Genomic DNA, 18738 nt, shown 5'->3' with positions numbered 1-18738 from the left:
ATGCTTCACAGTAGGTATGGTGTTCTTTGGATGCAACTCGGCATTCTTTCTCCTCCAAACACGACGAGTTGAGTTTTTACCAAAAAGTTCTATTTTGGTTTCATCTGACCATATGACATTCTCCCAATCCTCTTCTGGATCATCCAAATGCTCTCTAGCAAACTTCAGGCGGGCCTGGACATGTACTGGCTTAAGCAGGGGGACACGTCTGGCACTGCAGGATTTGAGTCCCTGGCGGCGTAGTGTGTTACTGATGGTAGCCTTTGTTACTTTGGTCCCAGCTCTCTGCAGGTCATTCACCAGATCCCCCCGTGTGGTTCTGGGATTTTTGTTCACCGTTCTTGTGATCATTTTGGCCCCACGGGGTGAGATCTTGCGTGGAGCCCCAGATCGAGGGAGATTATCAGTGGTCTTGTATGTCTTCCATTTTCTAATAATTGCTCCCACAGTTGATTTCTTCACACCAAGCTGCTTACCTATTGCAGATTCAGTCTTCCCAGCCTGGTGCAGGTCTACAATTTTGTTTCTGGTGTCCTTTGACAGCTCTTTGGTCTTGGCCATAGTGGAGTTTGGAGTGTGACTGTTTGAGGTTGTGGACAGGTGTCTTTTATACTGATAACAAGTTCAAACAGGTGCCATTAATACAGGTAACGAGTGGAGGACAGAGGAGCCTCTTAAAGAAGAAGTTACAGGTCTGTGAGAGCCAGAAATCTTGCTTGTTTGTAGGTGACCAAATACTTATTTTACCAAGGAATTTACCAATTAATTCATTAAAAATCCTACAATGTGATTTCCTGGATTCTTTCCCCCCATTCTGTCTCTCATAGTTGAAGTGTACCTATGATGAAAATTACAGGCGTCTCTCATCTTTTTAAGTGGGAGAACTTGCACAATTGGTGGCTGACTAAATACTTTTTTGCCCCACTGTATATATATCTATATATCTATATATATATAGATATATAGATATATATAATTAATGTTTTTTACTGCTTCTTACAGTTACAGAGGAATGGCAATATTTTGTAACTTTGCCACCCTTGGTCATTGTGAGTGAAATTGATCATGTTATTCCATTAAAGGATTCCCTTTTGAGAGCAAAAAACATTTTACTGAGATGGTACTCAATGTTTTTGATTGTACTTTCCCTGATTAATCTGAAATAATCCATTGTCTGCTGTGTGGGTGTGCATGTCACTATGTTTCTGACAGTTTTTGGATGGACGGATGACATGTCAACCAGGTACAATTTGAATCTAGGAGAGTAGGAGAAACAGAAATTCACAGTGGCTAAATATAGAAGGGATCAGTAGCCATAGAGTCAATTTGCCGGTCATTTATTACTGCTGTCAATCCACCCATCTGCCACTAAAAGTTGAAAAAGCCCAGTATCAATACAAACACTCAAGCAGAAACGCACTTATTCCCACCCACGTGCTAATGTATACATAATGCATTAAAGAGCTGGGTATGTACATTGAGTTCACTCTTGCATAATCTTGCACGTCATTGCTCTAATGACTTAAACGCTAAATCCCTTGATAAAGGACAAATCGACATCCTTGTCAAGAGTCAGCTCCTTTTAGTTTCTACTTTTCTACCATTTAACTAAGCCAAGATGGTTTCCATTTTCAGAAATGATGCAGAATTACACGGGGGGATAATTTTGGTTTCTAAAGTGAGAGGAGAACACAATGACACACATTCAAACTACCTATGTAACTGACATATTTTGCTAAAATTAGTTGTTGTGTTTCCACTAAAAATGGCTAAAATGTAAACCTCTTACTGTAACCCTACTTCAATTTTTATTTATTTTTTCTTTATAGATACTTTAATGTCAGATTTTGTTCTGGGGTCTTTTTAATATTTTAAGGCAATATTAACTGTAAATTAAAATACATTTAATTATACATTCAATTGTAGCCTCAGGTTTGGCATTTCAGCTGTCAGCACCCTGTTTTTTTAGAGATCATATTGACAATATTTGGAAGAGCTGGGGAGGAGCAAGCGGTGGATCTGATTCATTTTGACTGAGCCTGTCTATGATCCTAACAGGCAAGACCCTGCGCTAAAAATAAAACCTGCAAGACACTGAAACTTAAACTAGTTCATGTTGAACGCAATGAAGTACTCACACATGAGCAGCACAAGCCGACAATAGCCAAGGACTCCAAGATGCCGGAAGTGCCAACAATCCAGGTAAGGCGCAGAAACAGGATGACCCCCAGGATATTCTGGAGGCACGGGAGGTAGACACCCATGAAAGTCCCCATCTGTGGGCTCTGTAGAGTGGGTGGGGTAAAGGGTATATAGAGGAGAAAAGACAATACAGCAAAATGATTAGAAACTGTGCATCGGAGGAATGTTTAGGGATAGAGAGAGCATGAGAAAGAAACACAAGGTGAGAATTTCAAAAAGGCTGGCAATAATAAGCAGCAAAATATCAAGACCACAAAGAATAAAACCAGAGAGGAGGGCAAAGAGGGAATAAGGGGGAAACAAAGGATGAGAGAAACAGACAAAAAACTCTATACATTGTATTACACTGTATCAAATCCATTCAGTCAGTACTATTACCACAAAAAGAAAATCACACAACAAACATCATATTTTTTGAAGGTTTCAATAAAAATAAAACAAAGAACCCTAAATACACTGCAGTCAATAACTTCATAACACCAACACTGCATCTGATCTGTATCCCTAAATGGTTCTATCATCAAATATAGCATTCCTTGCAAGTAACTGCAGTTTCGCAACAACATGTAAAAAGGCACAGCCGACAGGATTCTCTGACAAACACAGAAAATGTTGCAGAGATCACCTAGGATTAACAAACAGCTACCTTTTTTTCCATATATCTCCAAACGTACAGCACTCGTCCCACTATTCAAGACAAAGAGGGGCGACAATGGTGTCAGCTTCATCCACTTACTTCTTTAGTAAAATGTTCCTGTAAGCCAATGGGAGGTGGCCAAGGCCTATTTCCATGCGGGGGACAGGATGGGGCAACTGGCATGGGACTGAAGCTGTGGTTACAAAAGCATCTATGTGCTGCATGGCAGCACTGTGGAAACTTTTATTTTCAAAGAAAGCGAAAACATGAGCATCGAAGGATCCTCAAGGAAAGACTAAACATATAAATAAAAGGCTTATCCTGACTAATGAATAGGATATAGTAGGTGCCGGACTGCTGTTATGTTTTTGTTAATAAGATGCCATGCTCTTCATATTACTTTTACTTATTATTAAGAGGCAGAATCAGATTACCCATGTCCTTGCCTCCTTATGCTCGCTGCTGTTAGATTCTGAATTGATCCTCAAATCATATGGTTCACTTTTAAGGCCTTAGATGGCCTTGCTCCTAACTACACTGCTCAAAAAAATAAAGGGAACACTTAAACAACACATCCTAGATCTCAATGAATGAAATATTCCAGTTGAAAATATTTATTCATTACATAGTGGAATGTGTTGAGAACAAAATAACATAAGAATGATCAATGGAAATCAAAATCATTATCCATTGGAGGTCTGGATTCAGAATCATACTCAAAATAAAAGTGGAAAAATCAAATCACAGGCTGATCCAACTTCTGTGGAAATTCCTCAAGACAAGTCAAAATGAGGCTTAGTAGTGTGTGTGGCCTCCACGTGCCTGTATGCACTCCCTACAACGCCTGGGCATGCTCCTGTTGAGACGACGGATGTTCTCCTGAGGGATCTCCTCCCAGACCTGAATCAAAGCTGGACAGTCTGTGGTGCGACGTGGCTTTGGTGGATGGAACGAGACATGATGTCCCAGATGTGCTGGATTGGATTCAGGTCTGGGGAACGGACAGGCCAGTCCATAGCATCAATGCCTTCATCATGCAGGAACTGCTGACACACTACAGCCACATGAGGCCTAGCATTGTCATGCATCAGAAGGAACCCAGGGCCCACTGCACCAGCATATGGTCTTATAATGGGTCTGAGGATCTCATCCCGGTACCTAATGGCAGTCAGGGTACCTCTGGCTAGCACATGCTGCGCGGCCCTCCAAAGAAATGCCTCCCCAGACCATTGCTGACCCACCGCCAAACCGGTCATGCTGGAGGATGTTGCAGGCAGCAGAACGTTCTCCACGGCGTCTCCAGACTCTGTCACGTCTGTCACATGTGCTCAGTTTGAACCTGCTCTCATCCATGAAGAGCACAGGGCGCCAATGGCGAAGCTGCCAATCTTGGTGTTCTCTGGCAAATGCCAATCACCCTGCACGGTGTTGGGCTGTAAGCACAGACCCCACTTGTGGACGTCGGGTCCTCATACCACCCTCATAGAGTCTGTTTCTGACAGTTTGAGTAGAAACATGCACATTAGTGGCCTGCTGGAGGTCATTTTGTAGGGTTCTGGCAGTGCTCCTCCTGTTCCTCCTTGCACAAAGGAGCAGATAGCGGTCCTGCTGCTGGGTTGTTGTTCTCCTACGGCCCCCTCCACGTCTCCTGGTGTACTGGCCCGTCTCCTGGTATCTCCTCCGTGCTCTTGACACTGTGCTGACAGACACAGCAAACCTTCTTGCCACAGCGTGCATTGATGTGCCATCCTGATGAGCTGCACAACCTTATTGTAAGTCGCTTTGGATAAAAGCGTCAGCTCAATGAAATGTAATGTAATGAAATGTAATGAGCAACTTCTGTGGGTTGTAGACACCGCCTCATGCTACCTCTAGTGCTGAGGGCACTGGCACAATGCAAAAGTGACCAAAAATCAGCCAGAAAGGATGAGGACAGAGAAATGGTCTGTGGTCACCACCTGCAGAACCATTCCTTTATAGGGGTTGTCTTGCTAATTGCCTCATTTCCACCTGTTGCCTGTTCCAGTTGCACAACAGCAGGTGAAATTGATTCACAATCAGTGTTGCTTCCTAACTGGACAGGTTGATTTCCCAGAAGTGTGATTGACTTGGAGTTACATTGTGTTGTTTAAGTGTTCCCTTTATTTTTTTGAGCACTGTATATTTCAGATTTATTGACCTGGATTATGCCCTCCCAAAGTTAAGAACATATCTTTTTGTGAAAGCTTTTGGAAATATGTTTGTATTTGCATTGTTATTCTATTTGATAATTCCTTACATTGTCTTTTTTTTGTGGAAAACTTTATTTTTATCTTTCAAATTAAGAACAAAACATCAACATCAGGAAGATACAGAACCAAATCAGAACACTTATGAACAACAACCCAGGCTCTTCGAGTAGTTTATCTTGTAGCCAGATGGAGTCTTTTCCCTCTACTCTGACCAGACCAACAGACAATACTGTATGCAGGCCTGAGAGAAGAAGAAATCCATGCTTCTTAGAAAATATGGCTGAAAATACCTGATAGTATTTGTCCACAAATTCCCTTTGGACAACTTATTTCTATATAAAAGACTATCAAGAGTTCATATGATCAAATTAGAGGAGATATAAATTTCTTTGAAAACTATACATTTCTGTATGAGACATACTAAGCAGTAATACATAATACAATTACAAGATTGATGAATAAATTTAAAAAAAATGTTTTGTTAAAATGTGAAACCAACTTTTAAAGGAATGTAAAATCTGAACACGCAGGTTGTGCAGATGACAATGAGGTGCATACTAAGAGAAAGATTTGACAATTAAACAAATAGCAAGGATTCATCAGTCAATGACCCTGTTATGTAATGATAGTTTAGCAGTTTTAAAAGAACAGCTGTTAATATACAACTGTAAAGTACCATATATGTAACAAATGTAAACACTACCTTAAAGCTCGAGCATAGACACAGCACAAAACAAGGCTTTCTACTTTTTACCTTAACAGCTTTCTTCTTTGGTCCCTCATCATCGTCAGCCTCCTCGTGCTCCTGGGCCCCCTGGGTGAGATTGGTGTAGTTTGCCAGTTTATTGAGTAGAGATGACACCATGGGGTTGCTGTCCATTTCCTCCTGCAATAGGGACAATGTTTTTTCACATGCTGAACAATAGCAGCATCAGACACTTAATCTTTTTACACCTAACATTTTGGTTTTAAACTTCATTTTCCTCAGCATTTAGTTTTTCTCACATTACAGTAACAATGCTTATGTCTACAAAATATAAGATTTGGCCTTTGGATGTGCAGTTACCATATACTTAGAAGGATGAACTCTTCCTGGAGCATAATAAACAGTTCAATATTTAGTTCAAAGGATCTCAGAATAGCAGGCTGGATCGGCTTCATGCAGAGTGGTGAAAACAGAAGTGTCTAATTGATCCTATACAAGGGCCAATGACCACAGAGCATCAAGGTCTGCCAAATGGCACAGTAGCAAAGGTTCCGCTGAATCAACTTAAAGGAATGCACCAGTTTTTCTGGCAAACAAACTCTTTGACTGACACATTGTTAACTCACAGCAGATTGGTACTTTTATCTGTGTTCGATTTATTTAGTTCACCACAGCTGCGCCCATTGCTTTAGCATACAGTGTATTAATGAATGATCTGAGCTTCATAGGCTGGTTCTAATTTAAACTGCAGATATACGACTAACAGTGAATGTTTACTTAGAAACTATTCTGATGTATTTACAGCTTTTACTGCAGTTAGGGGTTTCCAAACACTCACAGTCACATTTACTCATGTAGCCCTGTAAACAATGATTACATCCAGTTGATAATTTCATAAAAACTGTTTAACAGTTACCTCAAAAAGCGCCATGTTAGTGCCATCATAGCTGTTTCCTTTGTCATTGTCTGTGTTGTTAATAAAGGGACTGTTTTCCTTTGGGAGGCCATCACCTGTAGAAAAACAGCACAGTTTTGTCTTCATAGGAAATGCAGTGGAGGTTCAGCATATCATGTAACCAAAGCAGAATATGGTCGTTGACTGAGAAAGAAATACATCATTTAAGAACCTGTTTCCTCAAAAGAGGAAGACTTTTCATGCAGGTACTGTGCTTTCTTTACCGTAAAGTAGACAACAAATATTTTAAACAGCTCTGCATCAGGATAACAGTGCAGTCAGTTGAATAATGTTTTGAACTGTCCTTTGGAGAGAGAGAACACAAGATCCAAATTTGAACAAGCTTTGTATTGCCACCTTGATCCATGAGAAAATGTGTGCATCTTGGTTAGCTTGGGTAGCAATGTCCAGTTTGTACCACCAACAGAAAAAAAGGCGGAAGTTGCCATGATAACATCTAAAAAACAATAAATTACTTGTCAACGTGTTAGCAATTCTTGACGTTATCAAAGTATTTTGACACTGCATACACTAAAGCCACTTTGGACTCTGCTTTGCACTCACTGCATCTGAGTTTTACATTGTTTCATTTATATGAATTTTTAATAGTTCAGATCATGATGATGACTTCTCATGAACGGCATAAATAAATAATAACTACACTAAAAACGGTAAATGGACTATGATTCTGTATAAGAAAGTAATATTAAAGGCCTTTCTGGCAAATGAATGCTGATGCTCATTATTTATTTAGAAAACACAAAAAATATTTTGTAGGTTTATACACATTGTTACTGAGCAAACAAATTAAACAAAATAGATCAATCAATCGATCAATAGTTAGTTAGTTACTTACTTTATTAATCCCCAAGGGGAAATTCTTTTGAAATGATGCATATAAAGACAATCTGAGAAAAAATAATTCTACTGATGCATTTCTGGAAGACAAAAGAAAAAGGGCTCACCATGTTTTAACTTTCCTCAAGAATATCAAGAAGGAACATTTAAATACAAACACCAAAACAAACAACTGTACCATTACATTTGTATTTAATCCATCAAATGGAGCAGCAGATTATTTGAACATGACACTGAGTCATGTGCTGTCAACTGTCATGTCAGCAATACAAAAAGCCTATTTGAACATCAAGCAATGTGGTGGATGTGGACTAAGAATCAGACATGTTGACAAAAATACTACAAATGAGAAGGCAATGTTTGGGCATGACACAGCAAAAGCAGTACAAAGTAGATCTGAGAAATGAAAGACCATTTCTAACTAATTTATGCATGCCAAGCCACACAATTGTCTTTAAGACAGGTGACACTGAGCCACAAGATTACTATTGTAGTTTTTGATGGGAAAAGATGAGCAGATTTGTTTTTCTTTCTAAAAACAAAGCTTAAAACTTGCACCTGATAATAATTTTATGTGAAAGTGCATTGAAAAATGTTTTCAAATATGACTAGCCGATTACAGTTACAGTTGAGTACAGTTACATTTGTATTGTCATCTCGCCTCATCTTGCAACCTGTTTAATCTCCGACCTCATGAGCTGAAGTACAACAGACACACAACTCTTACCGCAAGGTTGTATATTCCCCCAAACAAGCTCTCATATGGACTGTAACAGTAACAGCCATTGCGAAACACTGTCTTTCCAGTATCTCGACTTAGTCGATCACAATAGAGCTCACATGGTCGGTCCATGTCGCACACAGCAACAGAGCCTTCACAGAAGACATTCTAGCACCAAACTGTGAACCACATTGTGCCTTTGCTGTCAAGGCCGACAGCCTACACAGCGATGCACTGAGCAAATGTTTGCAATGAACTGACAACTTAGAGCGTTGGGGCTACGATACCAGACAAGCTGCAGTCAAGTCCAAGTGTGAACAGTGAGGGACCTTGAATCCAGACAAATGTGTTAGCTAAGGATTATCAATGTGGGGTCTGTATATTAAAAATGGAAAAACTTCACTGCAAAAATACTATGATATGATGTAATGGCAGTAACAAATTTAGTTTGTATTTAGGGAAGAACATTTTTCCAAACTAAGTCAGAGAAAGACAAAGGGTTCAAAATAAGTCAAAATCATATAACTCAGGCTACTCCTGACTTAGTGTTAGGATTGTGAGTGTGAGGGAGTGAAAAAAGTGTTAGCAGTTGAAGTAGATCCGAGCTCTGCCATGCATTATTTAAATTATTTTTTTTTAAAAACTCTGCTGGCGTAAGTCTTTGCAAAACAAACACACAGACAAAAATGTGACATTGTGCTTTATAGACAATAAAACACTATAAATAAAAGCCAATAAGACAAACAATAAAACTCTCTCTCTCTCTCTCTCTCAATAGATATATATAAAATAAAAGGTTCAAATGGAATAAAAGTAGGAAAATACAACAGGAAACAAAGCAGTTTCATACCAGAACACCCAAACATAATGTACACAAAAACAAGTCAGAAAATCCAGTGGATCACTTCATCATCCAGATACAACAGATATATTGAAGAAAATACATTACAAAAACATTTTAAATTTAAAAAAAAAAAAGCTGGGAACAAGCTTAACTGAAAGCCCTTGCTGCTTGCTCGCAGTAGTATAGCAGGAACCGGTATGGCAAGCTTCTTTTACCTGAATGACATGGTATGTTATTCTGTGCAAGTAATCTACCTCTTTTTTTTTACCCCATTTTTAAATATCCCATATTCTACACATTTCCTGAATTTTATTTCCATTCTTGTTATCAATAAGATATTTTTGCCGTTTTCAGTACCAAAATCTATTTCAATATAGTGTTTTATCTACTCTCCAGAGTTCTACCAACAACGGGCTGTGTTGTGTCCATGTCTTTAGGGCACAATGTTATCAGTGACCCTCTCTTCTGATTGGACGCCTCTTTTGTGAGTGATGACCATTGATTGCTTTCTTTCACATAAAAGTTTGGGTGGTGTGCGATGCTGAGGGTGGACATATGACATGAGCATGAGTTTGTGGCATCACAAAAGAAAATTCAAAACAGCAAACTTGCTGGATATGTGCTGTGAGCATTTTTCCATGGACTGAGCCGTTTAATTATATTTATATAGCAACTATACCTGCTTTATAATCAAAAAAGGATATCTGAATTTATTTACCAGGGGACCTTTAACTAAACCTAAGGAGCATTCACAGAGCACATCTTGATTATTTCTATTACTGATTAATCTGATGATTATTTGATCAGTTAATCAAATTGTCTACAGATTGTGAGAATGAATCCCATTAAGATTATACACAGCCCAAACTGACCTATTCAAACTGTTTGTTGTTTGATTATGAGTTCAAAATCCAAAAGATAATAAGTATCAAAGAAATCCAGAAAATCTTCACGACCATCTAAACCCTTAGAAAGATTACAATTTTCAAGTAATGAGAAGCTCGAACAATTAATTGATTATCAAAGTCCTTTAGATTAATTTTCTGTTGAAAGCATTGCAAGGGGAAAAACTCTTATGAAGGTCCTCAAATTCTGCTTCTGAATAATGAACATCTTGGAAAATTTGATGACTGACTGTATCTTGAACCCATCCTTAGCTTATCATTTATGAATATTTCTTATTTACTTAAATAGTTATCCATATTTCCAGATCGAGATCTCTTGATCTCAATTTGGCAGAAATGTCTGGTGTGGTTGTTATCATGTTTATTCACCGAAAAAGAATATTGACTAATTTACAAAGAGTCATTTTTCAGAGTTATGTTTTAAGACACTTGTTCCTTTTATTTAATCACTGCAGTGCCTCAAGATAGTACAATAAATAATGCTCATCATAATTATGATGATAACAATACTTTTTGTTAACTTTCCACCCCTTACATTGATGGGATCTCTGCCCACATCCTTCATGCATCGGCGGATGTGCCTATGGTGAACTCTGGCTGCAGTGGGTATTTCATGGGTAACTTTTACTGCTTGATCCAGCTGTAGGGGGAATAAGAGGCTTGCAGCTTGGCTTAGCCCAGTAGTAATCACAGAGAAAGTCATTATGTCCTTGTACAGTGAAGCTCTTTAAAACGCAGCCAGAGTGGGATAGCAGGAAATGAGGTGAGGGCAGAGGGTTTTAATCCATATGGATCAAAGGGAATGAATTTAAGATAAAGTCTATTGTACAGTGAGGATGCAGCGAAGGGTGAATCAGTCTTTCAGTCATTGCTTCCATCTGTTAGATGCTACACACCACGGGTAAATATAGTATTAAATGACACTGGCTAAATCCTCTTTGAGACCAGGCAGCAGACTAAAACTGGCAGTAGTTTCCGAATCGGGTGAGATTTCTGTATTTAGAACATGTCCACGTATAAGGTGGTTTAGACGTCATTCTTGAAGTGAACAGAATCGTTCAAGGGGTGAAGGCCTTTGGTAATACACTCTCACGCTGCAGTTAAGACAGTTTAACAGAGCTTTTAATTGCATTTTACAGACTTAATAAGCACAGGCAATTTGTCCAAACGGGTGAGCACTGACGATTATTTTGTCAAACTGTTTTTAAGGTCAACAATGAATTTTCACATAAAAAATGTTTTGTGAAATACTAATCAAACTGCACACATTGCTGTGTTCAGAACTGAGAATAAAATAAATAAATACAAATAAAATTTGACAAAAACTGTTCAAAGACACCTTTGTTTCACTCTCAAACATGATTTGAGGATTTTTTTTTTTTCATATTGAATGGTATGTTCAATTCAATTTTATTTATATAGGGCCAAATCACAACACAGGTTATTCCATGGCACTTAACACATTAAAGTCCTTACAGCATAACTTTACAATATTATACAGGGAAACCCAACAATTCAACAATCCCCACATAAGCTAGGAGGGAAAAACTCCTCTTTAAGGGAGAAAAACCTCCAACAGAGGAAAGGAAACACTCCCTCTTAACAGGAAGAAACCTCCGACAGAACCAGGCTCAAAGGTGCCTCGACCGGTTGGGGTGAGGGGAGAGCAGAGAGAGAAAAGGAGCAGAGAGAGAAAAGTCTGCATGTCTGCAGTTTTCTAAAAATATTAATATGTTTAGTTTGTGCTGTACAGTTAATTTTCTGGAAGCCTTAGAAACGATAGCACTAGTTTCTGACTGTTAAAATGCAACAGCAAACTGACATTTTTCATTAACATTAAAGGCAACTGGAGAAAAAAAGTTATCGTGGTACTGCACCTATAATTTTCTATGATTCTCTATTTACAGCCTGTGCGGGTTTTTTTGCCGAACATGAAACATCAATGTCAGCGGCCTGTGATAACAACACTGCAGTTAAGGGAAGTTGTGCCCTCAGGCCATTTTAAGTTCAAAATACTATATGTGTTGAAATGAAAGTATCAAACCTCCATGTCCTTAAACCTTCAAGTGACCTCAGTTGCACTTGCACTATTCCATCACCATTCCAAACAATGAAAGCTGCCAGCTGACACAAATCCCCCCCCTGTCGATGTCAAATACTGCGATTGCTGCAGTAGATTATGTACTTAAGAAGAAACTCAAGGACAAACAACATAGAGGAATGCGAAGGCAGATGAGGATGATCCATAAGGATTCATGTCCATCAGTCTGACAGAAAATCTGGAGTGTTGGAGTGGAAATGTCAACATTGTGGGTGAGTGTGCTTTTGTGTGCTGGAGCGAACAGTCCTAAGGGACATGGTCTAGATTCATATACTGTACAGTGGCAGTGATAAGACACTAGCCTAGTTAACAGATATTGTCCTGTGTGCAAATTACACATATTGTCATTTACCTGGGATTCACAGTTCTTTCTGGAAATAAATTTGTATTTCCAAACATGATTAGTTCCTGTCTGACTGCATTTTCAGATGTGCATTGCCTTCGCAGTGCTGTAAATAGAATGAATGAATAAAAGTCTGGTTTGGGTTACCAAAAAGCAAAGCTATCTCTCGTTTTGCATCTGAATTTCAGAGAAACCAGCTCAGTTATGACTATTGACCAGGTACATGCAAAAATAGAAGAAAGCTCCTTGACACAATTATCCATCCTGCTTTGTGCAAAGCCCTTACATCACCTGTTTTCATGTCAGTTCAGGAATGCTGACGGGGCACTGCACATATAAAATTAGTTCAAAAGGAGCAATTGATCTAATGTTGGCAAATATGTGCCTGGTTATTAGAAGAGAATGTGAGTGGAAGAGCAAAAGGTTGAACATGATGCATTCTTATTGCTGAGAATAATGTGGATGCAAAAAATGTCCCATCTTTCAAAAGCAAACAATATCTTCAGGTAAAGGGATCTTTATGTCATAAGACCCATTTGTTTGGACAAAAGTGGACACAGATCATTTGGAGTTGCGTTATAGAGAATAAACAACTGCAGAGGTTAAAGCCCATCAAAGAGAGGACATACAGGGTTATACTCTATCGCTTTTAGTAACTGATCAATAATTTCTCCTTTTGTCTAATGTAAGACACCACTAGCTGCAATGGATGACTAGGCCAAACAAAGGCAAAAGTAGTGTTTTGCATCTGTAGTCGAATGAGGTTGTATATTTTTGAATGATGCTTCAGTGAGTTTCTAACGTACCTATTGTGGTCATGGCAGTAGTCAGGAGTGAACACATTCTGTCCAACTGTTTTAACATACTAAAATATAGCTTTAAACTGTGTATTTTTGAGCCAACATACAAACCAAAGAATGTCACCCCAGCGAACGACAGCCTACAAATTGCTCATATTGTGATATTGTAGTTCAAATAACAAAGACCAGTCGAAATCCTGAACTTTTCACTGTAATGGTAAACTGAACAGTGCAACTAAACTTCCAGACTTTATTGTTGTGAGCTGCAAATGTTTTGTAATGTTTACCCTCACTGCACTCATCAACTCTATTTCAAGCTACATCAGCTGTTTTCAGCAAACAGTGATACACAAAATGTGCACTGCCTACCCAGCACCAAACAGAAGACACAGCAGACGTTTAACAGTTAAGGAGCAAGATATTGTGATATTGTGTTGCAGTTCGTGGCGACCTAACGAGAACTAGAAGGAGAATTTAATTTGATTTGAAATGCTGCATTCACCAGAGTTGTTTAAGGACAGCTGGTCACTGGTGTGAATGCACTGTAAACAGGCAACTGCACCTTAAATCCTCTCTATGTAGTATTAAGCGATACATTTAAGAAGTGTTTTAGTAGCCCTACAACAGTGAGCTTTGTGTGCACAGTTATTTAATGATTTGTGAAATTCTGTCATACGCTGATGGCAACACTATTAAAACTCGAATAGTTAAACGAGACTGAAGTAAACCACTGACTGGACCTGGGTGATATAAAAGAGGGAGAGAGGGACAAGGTTGAAACCTCTTGTGTAATTGTTGATGAATGAATGCAGGTGTATTTGATGGTGTGAGAGCTCTGTGTGTGTGTGTGTGTGTGTGTGTGTGTGTGTGTGTGTGTGTGTGTGTGTGTGTGTGTGTACACGTTTCACTTCTGCAGGTGGCGAGAAGAGATTCCCTGTGCTATAGCGCATTGGTGACCCTTAAAAGTGTGACATTGAGTACATAGCATCTAATTGGCAATGACCACAGGCAACCTAACACAAATTAAATCACCGGCACTCTTGTAAAACAACACCAACCTTTTTATCCATTAATTTAAAAAAAAAAACGCCTTAGAACAATGAAAATTGTGTCAACAATACAAATTCCGAAGCAAAGTTGGGATCAGTTCAACTGGAGGCAATTGCATTAAAGTCCATGTGTATTGCATTCAATTAATTACTTTTTTCACTCTTTTATATGTTTCATATTCAAGTTTCCTCTATTAATTACTTAATTTTGAATTTTATTTATTCTGTTAATACTTTGGCTCTGCCAGAGGGTGCATATTTAAGAGTGCATATCAGATAATATAAAATACTGCTTAAGACAGCTTAAGCTGTTCGCCAAGACAATGTTATGGTGTGAGCATGGTCAGAAAATTAAACCAATGTATTTGGGTATTTCTTTAGCCAGAAGAGCTGGGAAAATGTCAGATACTGGTATTGCCTTAAATATACATTTGGAGCTACGTGTGAAATTTTAATTTATTAAATGTACATTTTTGAAAAAAAAAAAAAGAAAAAAAAAATGAAAGAGCACATCATTTTAACAGTTTAACTTCAGTGTTTAATAGTGGTACATTGGCATTAGTGTTAAGATTTTAAGACTTATGATTTTATTTTAGCCAAAGCCCGACAAATCTCCATATTCAACACTTTTGCCATCCATTAAATACTGTATATGTTAAGGCTAATTTCCAACTGTTACAATTCAGTCAAGTCCATAATGCAAATTAAATTGTTAGCACTTGAAATTGGCACACTTAAAATGATGCATATTATTTTTTGTCTACTCACGGAAGCATTGGAAGAAAAAACAGAATAGGAGCAGGATAAGAGGGCAGATGGTTTAGAAAATTCTCACTGTTGGTAAATGCAAGATTGCTGCACCATCTGAAATATAAAAAGCATTCTTTGACATCAAAGCTTCAGTGTTGTTACATAAGGGAATGGCACTCTGACTCAGAGTGAGGAGAGTAGTTTGTCATTTGTCACGAAGTGCCAGCTGTTTCTAAGCCAGCTTCTTCTTTTCCAAGTTCTTCTCTGTTTCGTGTTTGTGATGATATATGGTGTTCAAAAGCTAGGGCTAAAGTCCCACTTCATCAGCACTCTGCTTACTGACCAGTACAAATATACCAGCAGGTACATTGAGGATGTGCTAATGGTTAGGCTCAGCCTCTCTGGTCACTGTGGTAATAAATGACCACGCATCCTATTTATAACCACTAAGCCGCACACTCTAACAACGTTGTAAGCTGCCTAACACTGCCGGTGTTGGCTCATGGCTCATTGTAACAAACAAAAAAAGAGACACAGGTTAAAAGAAATAGAGAGAGAGAATATCCAGACATCCAGTCCAGGCATTGCAAATTAAAAACCAATTCCTTTATGTCAAGGTTAATAGACAAAAAACCTGCTATCATCATCATTTTTTTTCATGCACTGTAGTATACACTTGCTGAGCATCAATGCAAACATTTTCTATGGTAAATTTCTCACATCTACCTGGCAGAGATAGTGCCATTCCCAGCCCATTGATTCATACAGGACCACGATTCATTCATATATCATGGACTTGATTGAGTCTAAAACAACAAAAGCACAGTAAAGCCTTTTGCATCTCAATCACTCAATCTCAGGTACACAACATACCAAAACCTCTTTTAAATCCAGATTAGTCTTTGATTGCGCAATATATGTTAAGTGGAGTCATCACACAAGACAAAAAAGGAGTTCCAAACCAGGCAAGCTACAGAAAGTATAGTTGCAATAATACAACAATACTAAATAAAATAATCCTTTATAAAACAAATTAAGCTATAGTTAAGAATATAACTATTACACACCTGAAATAAATATCTCCAATATAGTAACAGCTTATTCGATCTATTATAATCGTGCCAGCAAAGGGCAACTCAAGGAGTATTGCAGTTGAGAAAAAACACTTACCCTTCCGTCGAGAGCCTCCCCTTTGCTCCATTCTGAGGAGCGGGGCTGAAAAGGGGAGTGGAAGGGAGGGGGGTCCTAGCAGTGGTCCCTGGGGAACTCCAGTAATGGGGGTCCAAAGTATAGAGGTACCGCTATAGTGAGGTGCAGAAGTCAGGAATGCTGCCTGTGCTGTGTGGATAATGTGAGGATCAGCTATTTCTGTGACAGTGTGTGTGTGTGTGTGTGTGTGTGTGTGTGTGTGTGTGTGTGTGTGTGTGTGTGAGAAAAGTGGCCTGTGACGACGATGTCAGCGACATCAGCCATGCATCACAAAGCACCCTCACCCTCCCACCGACAGACCTGCAAGCACATGCACGCGCACATGCCCTTAAGCGCGCGCACACACACACATTATTTCCCTCAACCTCCCTGAGCTACTGATCCCTGCTACACTTGCGCGTGCATGTGTCAACACACATAAAAAGGGGCGGAGCAAAGAAGGCTAGGGAAGCAGAAAGTAGCAGTAAAAACAAACAGCTTTAGGTGAGTGGAGCTGGAGGGAGGAGGAGGAACAGCTGAAAGTACATGCATGTAGGACAAACAGGAGAAGATGCAACAATTTTTTTTTCTGGGTAATCACATTTGCGAGCTTGTGGCACGACAGAATAGAGACAACGTTTGCCCACCAAAGATGCGGAGTATACCATTTTGAATCAATAAGTCTTTACTATTTTAAACTGCAGGTGCTCCCTGAGTTAGCAGTTTCATTTACTGTTTCACCTCAGGCCTGACCTCCAGGTTGTTGAAAGTGGAGATTGTCAATCGATCAGCACAGCACAGGGAACACATGGAACAATACAATTGGGAAACATGACAACAGACTTTTATTTGAATAACAGTTTGGAACCGTGTTGTCATATTCATTTTACAATAAAATTATATATATATATATATATATAATGTGTGTATATGTATGTGTATATGTATATATATATGTGTGTGTGTGTGTATATATATATATATATATATATATATACATATATACATAAATACATATACATACATTATATATATACACACTGCTCCAAAAAATAAAAGGGAACACTTAAACAACACGATGTAACTCCAAGTCAATCACACTTCTGGGAATCAACCTGTCCAGTTAGGAAGCAACACTGATTGTGAATCAATTTCACCTACTGTTCTCGGCATGATGTCTAGCTTTTGAGGATCTTTTGGTCTACTTCACTTTGTCAGGCAGGTCCTATTTAAGTGATTTCTTGATTGAGAACAGGTGTGGCAGTAATCAGGCCTGGGTGTGGCTAGAGAAATTGAACTCAGGTGTGATAAACCACAGTTAAGTTATGTTTTAACAGGAGAGGGCAAACACTTTTTCACACAGGGCCATGTGGGTTTGGATTTTTGTTCTCCCTTAATAATAAAAACCTTCATTTAAAAACTGCATTTTGTGTTTACTTGTGTTATCTTTGACTAATATTTAAATTTGTTTGATGATCTGAAACATTTAAGTGTGACAGACATGCAAATAAATTGGAAATCAGGAAGGGGGCAAACACTTTTTCATACCACTGTGTATATATATATATATATATATACACACACATATATATATTATATATAATATATATAAAATATATTGGGTTCTACCTTGGTTTCTGAGGGGCTGTGGTAGCAGTGGGGGGTGGTGGTGAGTTACCTAAAAGAACAACTTATTTTTACATAATCTTGGACTGCTATCATCACAACATTTTTTTTTTTAAATGCGCAGTCTGCTATAAAAAAATATATATTACTAAGCACTGTTAAAAGAAGGCTTATAGTGAAGCTATAGTGGTCTAGATGCTGTGAAAAAACATTGGGTGCTGCACCGAAGTTTTATAATATTAGGCAAATATCTGAGAAACTAAGATATATAGATATAGATATTTATCACAAGTGCTGAGTGCTGTCAAAGCACTATTCCTTTGTTTTAGTCGTCCACACCTAATCTGAAATGCACAGTTGAACTAGATGTTCGCTGGAAAGAGCAAAGGATGTGCCCGAGCCCCACAAACAGGATAGACATTGGTAGACAAAGCTGTGCCTCTGCCCCAGCCATTACCCTGAAGCTTAGGTGAACCTAGCACTCTGCTGTCTTCCTTTGTATACACTACCCATTAATCTGTTCGTCTAAGAGCATGTGAAGTACGCCCTGATCACTTAACCAGATTAGGCTAATCCTGAACTTTTTATAAAACACACAAGCCATGTTGAGGCTCCAGGGTTAAGGATAATATGGCTTTAAAGTCAGCAGACAGAAGAAAAGCTAAATTTCTGCTGCTATCTACTGGGCACTGGCCGCATGGCAATGAAGTGAATGCCCTTTGCCCACCTGAAACATGTTGGCTGTTGGTCATTAAGACACATTCAGTGCATAGAGTTATCAGGCTTGGACTTCTAAGAGAGTTTTGACTGTAAAGTAACTTG

The 18738-nt window shown here is 38.7% G+C and overlaps 1 protein-coding gene across 5 annotated transcripts in view; it reads right to left on the bottom strand.

Moving 5' to 3' along the window:
• slc12a7b (solute carrier family 12 member 7b) overlaps positions 1 to 18738 on the bottom strand; it is a 58325-nt gene that overhangs the window by 23520 nt on the left and 16067 nt on the right. For 4 of the 5 annotated variants that reach the window (XM_069151265.1, XM_069151266.1, XM_069151268.1 and 1 more), the window contains exons 2-4: positions 6693 to 6787; positions 5825 to 5956; positions 2139 to 2285 (exon numbers count right to left, since the gene is read on the bottom strand). In XM_069151265.1, coding sequence (XP_069007366.1) covers positions 2139 to 2285; positions 5825 to 5956; positions 6693 to 6787 — 374 coding nt within the window. Of the gene's footprint in view, positions 1 to 2138; positions 2286 to 5824; positions 5957 to 6692; positions 6788 to 16272; positions 16506 to 18738 lie in introns of those variants that run through there. The other variant, XM_069151267.1, reaches the window with a different exon arrangement.

This window comes from Embiotoca jacksoni, unplaced genomic scaffold (genome assembly GCF_022577435.1).
Source record: "Embiotoca jacksoni isolate LCO1_2020_lvr unplaced genomic scaffold, fEmbJac1.0.p SCAF_17, whole genome shotgun sequence".
Taxonomy (NCBI): Eukaryota; Metazoa; Chordata; class Actinopteri; family Embiotocidae; genus Embiotoca; species Embiotoca jacksoni.
This window is presented reverse-complemented; position numbering and strand designations above follow the sequence as displayed.